At 39.6% G+C, this 8,398-nt stretch overlaps 1 protein-coding gene across 2 annotated transcripts; it reads left to right on the top strand.

Moving 5' to 3' along the window:
* The first annotated feature begins 1,869 nt into the window (after window positions 1–1,869).
* On the top strand, window positions 1,870–8,366 carry LOC104820228 (pyruvate, phosphate dikinase 1, chloroplastic). Of its 2 annotated transcripts, XM_010550595.2 has the most exons (21): window positions 1,870–1,959; window positions 2,063–2,358; window positions 3,756–3,812; window positions 3,897–4,130; window positions 4,237–4,374; window positions 4,455–4,617; window positions 4,716–4,951; window positions 5,042–5,170; window positions 5,266–5,445; window positions 5,540–5,677; window positions 5,769–5,933; window positions 6,008–6,169; window positions 6,270–6,359; window positions 6,466–6,604; window positions 6,691–6,868; window positions 6,949–7,078; window positions 7,148–7,276; window positions 7,416–7,553; window positions 7,674–7,751; window positions 7,832–7,923; window positions 8,038–8,366. In XM_010550595.2, exons 2-21 carry the CDS (start codon window positions 2,083–2,085, stop codon window positions 8,078–8,080), a joined length of 2,895 nt encoding a protein of 964 aa, XP_010548897.1. In that variant the 5' UTR covers window positions 1,870–1,959; window positions 2,063–2,082; the 3' UTR covers window positions 8,081–8,366. The 2 variants fall into 2 exon arrangements, with proteins under 2 accessions (XP_010548897.1, XP_010548898.1); XM_010550596.2 differs by lacking the exon at window positions 3,897–4,130 and having other exon boundaries at window positions 1,871–1,959.
* The last annotated feature ends 32 nt before the right edge of the window (window positions 8,367–8,398 follow it).

The raw sequence follows: 8,398 nt of genomic DNA, 5'->3' as shown, positions 1-8,398 counted from the left end.
AATAATCTCAATAAGCTTGACATTAGCCTGACAGGAACAACCACCGCAAGAGCAGAGGGGATAAGACTCATAATTTTTGAGTTCTTCCCAAAGAGATTGAAGTTTGGTAAAAAAAAGCATTCAGATCCATAGAACCCTGGTGCAAAACATCAATCTTTTGCTCAACATTAAAGATTTTGGAAACATTACTCTGCTTAAAGCGAGTTTCTAGGATTTCCCAAAGGAAATGGGCATCATCGATGTATAAAACCAGACTTGCGACGGAATTATCCGTCACTTTTCGTCGCAAAATGCAGATTTTTTCCGTCGCATTTTACGACCGTTATACGTTTGCGACAGCGCTATACCGACAGAAATAAATCCGTCGCATTCCGTCGCAAATTCTTAATTGTGACGGATTTCCTTTATATTTGCGATGGATTTTTCCGTCGCTATACTGTTTTTTTTTTGTAGTGAAATAGTTTGAGAGATAGGGGTTTTATACATCGATGATGCCCATTTCCAAAGTAGCAACATCTCTCGTACCAAATCCAAAACATTTGTTAGTTTTCATATACACATGATAACATATTTGTTTCGTTATTCACCTCAATTTCATTACATAATAATCCAATATATATATATATATATATATATATATAATGTAATTAACGAATTGAATTCTCTCGCGAGTATTAAAGTGAATGAATTTGAGTTTACATGGAATACCTAGAAGATGTTTAACCGATTATTTCTAGGCATTGGCAAATACTATACCCTCTTCCTGAGAAAGAGGGTCCGTCACACGTGTCTTCCGAGTAATATAGTTCACAATTTTAATATAATTTTTTTAAAAAAAAATAATATACCCTCTTCCTGAGAAAGAGGGTCCGTCACACGACCTTATCGAATATCTTCCGAGTAATAAAGTTCACAATTTAAATATAATTAAAAAATTGATAAATAAACGTAATACACCCATTTTGTTTCCTGATATTTATGATTTTCATTAGAAGAAAAAAATATTCCAGAAAGTTCCAATGGTCGACAACAAATGCTGATGTTTTGTAAGCTCGGGACCATTCTTCGTGGCACACATTTCTGTAACCATGGACGAATGAATGTGCGACACTTCCAGATTCTTTGGAGTGCTCTTTTTTCCCTCCAATTTTCTAAATTTAATTGAAATTTACAAGAGCAAAAAAGATCTATTATCTTTAAAATTTGTTCTCCGAAAAAAGATATTTTTTTAAATGTGTAAAAATATTAATTTTAAGTTTACATATTAAACCCAAAGAAATTTACACCTCCAATTGGCAAATAAAATTATTATTAATTTTAGTGTAAAACCCATAAAAATTCTTTAACTTGTAAAGTGGTGGAAAATTATTTTTTAAACTTTTTTCTCAATAAAATATATTAATATAATTGCGACAATCTTAAAAAATATATTATTATAATTCCCAAACTATTTTTTAATATTAATTAACAAATTTAAAAATTATAATAATACATTTTACAAGTTTGAAAGAAATTTATTAAACGAAAATTTTGAAAATTAATTTTTTACAATTTTACAAATTTAGGATTTTTTATGGTTTTATCCTTAATTTTTAAATTTAAATATAAAACCGTGACCACTTACCGGTCGTTGAAAAAAAAAAAGGAGGAACAACGGGCAAAAAATGGACCCATTGACTAATCGGAACCACATCTCAAACTCCCTCCACTCACGTCACTTTTCTTCATCCCAAACTCCTCTAGAAAAAATAAAATTTAAATCATATAATATATCTTACGTAACTAATAAGAGCCAACAAAAAAAAATTGAAATAAAATAGTAATATAAATAATAAAAACCTTACGGAAACCAACAAAAATCATTCGAGAAGAAGAGATATATATATTTATATAAAACCGCCATTTCTGCTATCGCCAGTAGCTCCATCTCTTCCACCATCGATCAAACACCATCTTCACGTAAGCAAATATTCTATTATTATTTATTGCAACTGTTATAATATATATATTCAATATATCTATCGATTTCCATATATATATCTATTTTTTTAATTTATTTCAGATTAAAAAAATAGAAAAAAAATGAAGAGTATGATCCTGAAGCCAACGGCGGAGCTCTTCAAGGGAGAGCGCGGATACCGACAGGGATATCACCATCTCGGAGAAAACCGGTCGGTTAACCGATCGAACCGGTTTGGAAAAGTCGGTATGATTCGTTGCGGAGGTCTAAGCATTACCGAAACCGGTTTACTGAGTCCGAAAGTGATCAAGAAAGGGGATGACGAAGGATTGCGTTGCGGGAGAAAGGCTCGAGCAATCCTTAGCCCTGTCTCTGATCCCACTGCCGTAGACAAGAAGGTAAATATTTTTAATTTTATTTCGTTTCCTAATTATTTATTTATTTACTGTTATTGAATATATTCTTTACAAATAATCAACCTGCATAATATTTTTTATAAATTGGCAAATATAACGATCGTAAATCCCCGTAACAATTTCACCATATATGAATCTGAAGGTCTTGTAATTTTATTTAAAAAGAAACTTATTGTTGGTTTTATGGGCTAAATGCAAATTTAGCATATATATTGGGCCGACTGAATTAATAATTATTCGAGCCCATGGCCCATATAAGAATGACAGACCAGAGATGGGTACTTGGTTTCATTTTTCACTGTCCGGTACAAACGTTAACCGGTTCGAACAATCGTGCAATTGGTTTTGGGAATACCTAGTCTTTACACGAATCCATTCAAATTCGTGACAGAATAACGTTATAAAGATGTACATTCCGGTTCAATCACCGGGTTGGAATCGTTATTCCGGTTTAATAATCCGGTTCGATTTTGTGGCTAAGTGCGTGAAATCATGCACAGAGCTTACACGTGTGTACAAGATAACTACATTATGTGCCACTTGGTAGAGACGTCGGTCTGTTACGTCACGTCTTCCTAAGCGGCCAAGTGGTCTCCACGTGGCAGGAGATGATCGAAGGACATTTTTTCCTTACGCTGACGAAGAATTATTTTTTAGTCAAAAATAGATCAGATATTGTCTAAATTACATTAATTTTAAAAAATATTTTAAGATTAAATTACTATATTAGTAAATAGGGAATTCATTTTATGCATCATTAAACAAGTTTATGAATGTTATGATTATGATTGTAATTAGAAGAAAAATTGAATACGATTATAGTAGCAGAAAATTTCTTTTGTCGGTATCCGTCCGATGGCGGAGAAATCGAATTAAATTGTTTTATTTTTTTTTGTGAAATTATATTTTTTTTCCTTCAAAATTGAGCATTCCGAGGTGGGAATTTGGAAAAGATAAGAACGCATTTGTGATGATGACGTACCATGAACGATAATGCTAGTTGACATTATATTTATTTTCCTTAAATCCCAACTCAATACAGATATTTACATGAATAGATATGTTGATGTGATTGTCAATACCTTGATTTTTTTTTTTAAAGTTTTATATCTGTAAGATAAGGTTATAGAGGAAATTCAATAAAAGGAAATTGCTTTTAGCATTTTTATTTGTGAAATAAATTCCGAAAATTAATATATGCCAAATTATAGAGAGAGAGAGACTTACACTTATAGGTACATGCACGCACACACGTAGTGTGTATCTATATAAACCTTGGAGACCGTAGCTTTCTCTTCATTCCCTTTCTTCGTTCACATCGTGTCCTAATTTTTTTTCACCTCGTCTGTCCAAAAAAAAAAAAAAAAAAAAAAATGCAGCGAGTGTTCAGCTTTGGCAAAGGAAGAAGCGAAGGCAACAAGGGCATGAAGTCCTTGGTACGTATCTTTCTATACACACACATATATATACATGTATATATACGCGTATCTTATACGCTTAGGACGTACGTACGTATGTAGTTGGGAGGGAAAGGGGCGAACCTGGCGGAGATGGCGAGCATAGGGTTGTCCGTACCGCCGGGGCTGACGATATCGACGGAGGCGTGCGAGCAGTTCCAGCTTTCCGGCAAGAAACTCCCACTTGGTCTATGGGATGAAGTTCTCGAGGGTCTGAAATTCGTCGAACGTGAAATGTCTGCTTTTCTCGGTGACCCTTCCAAGCCCCTTCTCCTCTCTGTCCGGTCCGGCGCCGCCGTAATGTCCCATCTGAACCATTCTTTGTCTGGTTCAAAGATCGATATATATATATATTTTCAGACATTGGGGTATATATAACTGTAAAAAGCTTGTCCTGATGCAGATCTCAATGCCTGGCATGATGGATACAGTGCTTAACCTTGGCTTGAACGATGAAGTCGTCTCTGGTTTAGCCGCCAAAAGTGGAGATCGTTTCGCTTATGACTCGTACCGACGTTTTCTTGACATGTTTGGTGACGTTGTAAGCGTTTTTGCCACTGAAACTTGAAAACCTTTGAATGAAGAGACACGATTTTGATCCTTGTCGGGGTTTTTCATTAGGTGATGGGAATTCCTCACGCGAAATTCGACGAGAAGCTGGAGATGATGAAGGAATCTAGAGGAGTCAAGCTCGATACCGAGCTAAGCGCAAATGATCTCAAGCAACTGGTTGAGCAGTACAAGAGCGTTTACTTGCAGGTCAAGGGTCAAGAATTTCCTTCAGGTTCGGTTTGTTTGTGTGTTCTGTCATGATAAAAGATTCGGCCTTTAGTAAAACCCATGTCAGATCAGAAGATTTTAATGGCGAATTCATATCTGCAGATCCGAAGAAGCAGTTGGAATTGGCCATCAAGGCGGTATTCGAGTCTTGGGACAGCCCAAGAGCCATCAAGTACAGAAGCATAAACCAGATAACCGGTCTGAAAGGAACGGCCGTCAACATTCAGTGTATGGTGTTTGGAAACATGGGGAACACTTCAGGAACCGGCGTTCTCTTCACCAGGAACCCTAGCACGGGAGAGAAGAAGCTTTACGGAGAATTCCTAGTCAATGCTCAGGTTTCGAGCTTCGAGTTTCTGTATATACGAGCTTGAATGGTGGGTTTTAATGGTTAACAGATGGTTTTTGCTCTTGTCATTTTCGGACAGGGAGAGGATGTCGTTGCCGGGATAAGGACACCAGAAGATCTGGACACGATGAAAAAGCTAATGCCAGAGGCTTATGCCGAACTTGTGGAGAACTGTGACATATTGGAGAGGCACTACAAGGATATGATGGTAAGAAGATGTAACAATTGTTACCAATGCCGTGTTCGTCAAGAAAACAGAGCAACAGACTCGGTTTATTCGAATTTTACGACCCGAATATACAGGATATCGAATTCACGGTCCAAGAGAAGAGACTGTGGATGCTGCAGTGTCGAACGGGGAAGCGGACGGGACGGGGTGCGGTGAAGATAGCGGTGGATATGGTGGACGAAGGGCTCGTGGAAAAACGTTCTGCCATCAAGATGGTCGAGCCACAGCATCTGGACCAACTTCTCCACCCACAGGTTTCATCTCTGCACATCTGATGATTTATATAAGCTGGGTTCTAAGTAATTCGATCAAAGATTTAAAAAAAGTTTCCATCTTTGATTGCGTTAGTTCGATAATCCATCGGCGTACCGTGAAAAAGTGGTGGCGAAAGGGTTGCCAGCGTCACCAGGAGCGGCGGTCGGACAGGTCGTGTTCAGTGCAGAAGAAGCCGAAGCCTGGCATGCTCAGGGCAAGACCGTGATTCTGGTAAAGTAACACTCTGTCTGTAATCTCTTATTCTCGAATCTCTGTCTGAAACAGACACGCCAACAGATGTATTAATGGTCATTGAGATTAGGTTCGAGCCGAGACGAGTCCCGAGGATGTCGGGGGAATGCACGCTGCAGAAGGGATATTGACGGCTAGGGGTGGGATGACGTCTCATGCCGCCGTGGTGGCTCGGGGTTGGGGCAAGTGCTGCATTGCCGGTTGCTCGGATATTCGTGTGGACGACAACCAAAAGGTTCGATTTTTGGACGTCAGCCTTCGATATCGGAAGATTTCTTTTCTGACAGTAGAGTTTGATTTGTGGAACAGGTTATTTTCGTCGGCGAAACAGTTATACGAGAAGGAGAGTGGATTTCGTTGAACGGCTCGACAGGTGAGGGTATACTCGGGAAACAGCCGTTGTCTCCTCCGGTGCTAAGCGGAGATCTCGAAATGTTCATGTCTTGGGCCGACGAAATCAGGCGTCTCAAGGTTCATAATCTCTCTCTCAGATTTCTCGATCTTTTTCCCCGAAATTGAGATTTGATTCGGTAACCTTCTTGAAGTGAATTCAACTGTTAAACCGTTGTAGGTAATGGCGAACGCTGATACACCCGAAGACGCTCTAACTGCGAGGAAAAACGGCGCTCAAGGGATCGGACTCTGTAGAACAGAACACATGGTAGATAACTCACACCATCTGTTTGTTTTCTGCATCTCGTGTTTTACGAATTCTGTTTATACAGTTGTCGGATAACGGTGTTTCATTTTTTTTCTTCGGCGTGAAGTTTTTTGCGTCGGATGAGAGGATAAAAGCTGTGAGAAAGATGATAATGGCGGTGACATCTGAGCAGAGGAATGCGGCTCTCGATCTCTTGCTTCCTTACCAACGTGCCGATTTCGAAGGGATCTTCCGAGCAATGGACGGTATCGAAACGTCGAAATCTCGAGAAGATCGAAACGTCGAAATCTCGAAGCTTTTCTTCTAATGGCTTTGATCTCTGTTTTTTCAGGTCTTCCGGTGACTATCCGACTGTTAGACCCTCCGCTCCACGAGTTCCTCCCCGAAGGCGACTTGGAAAACATAGTAAACGAGCTTTGCGCGGAAACGGGGATGAACGAGGAAGAGGTCTTCTCTCGTGTCGAGAAACTGTCCGAAGTGAATCCAATGCTCGGTTTCCGCGGTTGCAGGTCATCTCTCTCTCTCTCTCTTTTCCTTCCGCATTTTCTCGGTACAAGTAAGTTTACTGATAAAAAAGTGTTCATTGCAGGCTCGGGATATCGTATCCAGAGCTAACCGAGATGCAAGCGCGTGCTATTTTCCAGGCGGCTGTATCGATGGGCGACCAAGGCGTTACCGTTATCCCCGAGATTATGGTTCCTCTTGTTGGGACCCCTCAGGTATATATTAATCGGATATCGATTACTTGGACAAGAAAACAGAACATAAACTCGAAACAAACATGACAGGAACTCGGCCACCAAGTTGAGTTGATCCGTAGAGTTGCCAAGAAAGTGTTTGCCGACTCGGGCCGAACCCTTAGCTACAAGGTCGGGACGATGATCGAGATCCCCCGAGCCGCTCTCATCGCAGATGAGGTAACACGCGACACTATGTTAGCCATATCTCATTATCATTGAATATACTTTTGAGATACAATGAAGTTAGACGATTTCGGTTTATCTTAGCGATAATCATCACGTAAAAAAACTCGTTTTTGATTTGTTCTCTCTCCAGATCGCGAAGGAGGCCGAGTTCTTCTCGTTCGGGACGAATGATCTGACGCAGATGACGTTCGGGTACAGTAGAGACGACGTCGGGAAATTTCTGCCGATTTACCTCTCCAAAGGCATTTTACAGAACGACCCTTTTGAGGTACCGAATCCATTTTCATTTGCTTTCACTCGCCAAAAAAAAAAAGTATGAGACCAATTGAGGGGAAAAAAAAGGGTTATTATGAGAGACTCATATACGATGTAATGGTTATCGTCGCAGGTTCTTGATCAGAAAGGCGTGGGGGAACTCATCAAGATCGCCACCGAGAGAGGCCGGTCCGCTAGGCCTAGCCTCAAGGTAACGTAACCAAATCAGATCGGACCGAACCGGACCGTAGGTATAAGGAAAACGTGTTTGATTTATTGGGGTGATTACAGGTCGGGGTATGTGGAGAACATGGCGGGGAGCCTTCGTCTGTTGGCTTCTTTGACGAAGCAGGCCTTGATTATGTCTCTTGCTCTCCTTTCAGGTTGTTGCATTTATTATGAAATGTGCTTGTTTTCCACATTATATATATACATATATGTATGCTGATGATGGTGGTGATGCTGATGATGATGATGATGATATGATGATGATGCAGGGTTCCTATTGCAAGGCTTGCAGCTGCTCAAGTTGCTGCATGAAGAGGAACTTTTTGAAAATAAACTTCACATTGGCGTATTTTTACATGTCCCTTTTGTAAATAAACTTCACTTCTCATTGATTTCCCCAAAAAAAAATGAAAGGATGAGAAAGTCAAAAGGAGGTGATAAGCAAAGTGGTGTTAGTATGTTCTAGAAGATGGGACAAATGTGAAATTTAATCTCTTTATCTTTTGCTTGAACATGTAAAAAAAAAAGTGCGTATCCATCTACGCGGTATGTTCATAGCCAATTCAAGTTAAATTACAAAGAAGACGATGATCCTCAACTGCTTAACCGACTGGTTTAACCATGCTGAAC

The sequence above is a fragment of the Tarenaya hassleriana genome, unplaced genomic scaffold, assembly GCF_000463585.1.
Source record: "Tarenaya hassleriana unplaced genomic scaffold, ASM46358v1 Cleome30, whole genome shotgun sequence".
Lineage (NCBI taxonomy): Eukaryota > Viridiplantae > Streptophyta > Magnoliopsida > Brassicales > Cleomaceae > Tarenaya > Tarenaya hassleriana.
The sequence above is the reverse complement of the archived record's forward strand: the minus strand, read 5'-3'. Positions and strand labels throughout refer to the sequence as shown.

Excerpts from the sequence above, each read along its gene's own strand:
- LOC104820228 (XM_010550595.2), top strand. The coding sequence starts at position 2,083 with ATGAAGAGTATGATCCTGAAGCCAACGGCGGAGCTCTTCAAGGGAGAG. Across the intron at positions 5,171-5,265 it reads GGCACTACAAGGATATGATG|GATATCGAATTCACGGTCCA; the intron begins GTAAGAAGATGT and ends CCGAATATACAG. Across the intron at positions 6,360-6,465 it reads TCTGTAGAACAGAACACATG|TTTTTTGCGTCGGATGAGAG; the intron begins GTAGATAACTCA and ends TTCGGCGTGAAG.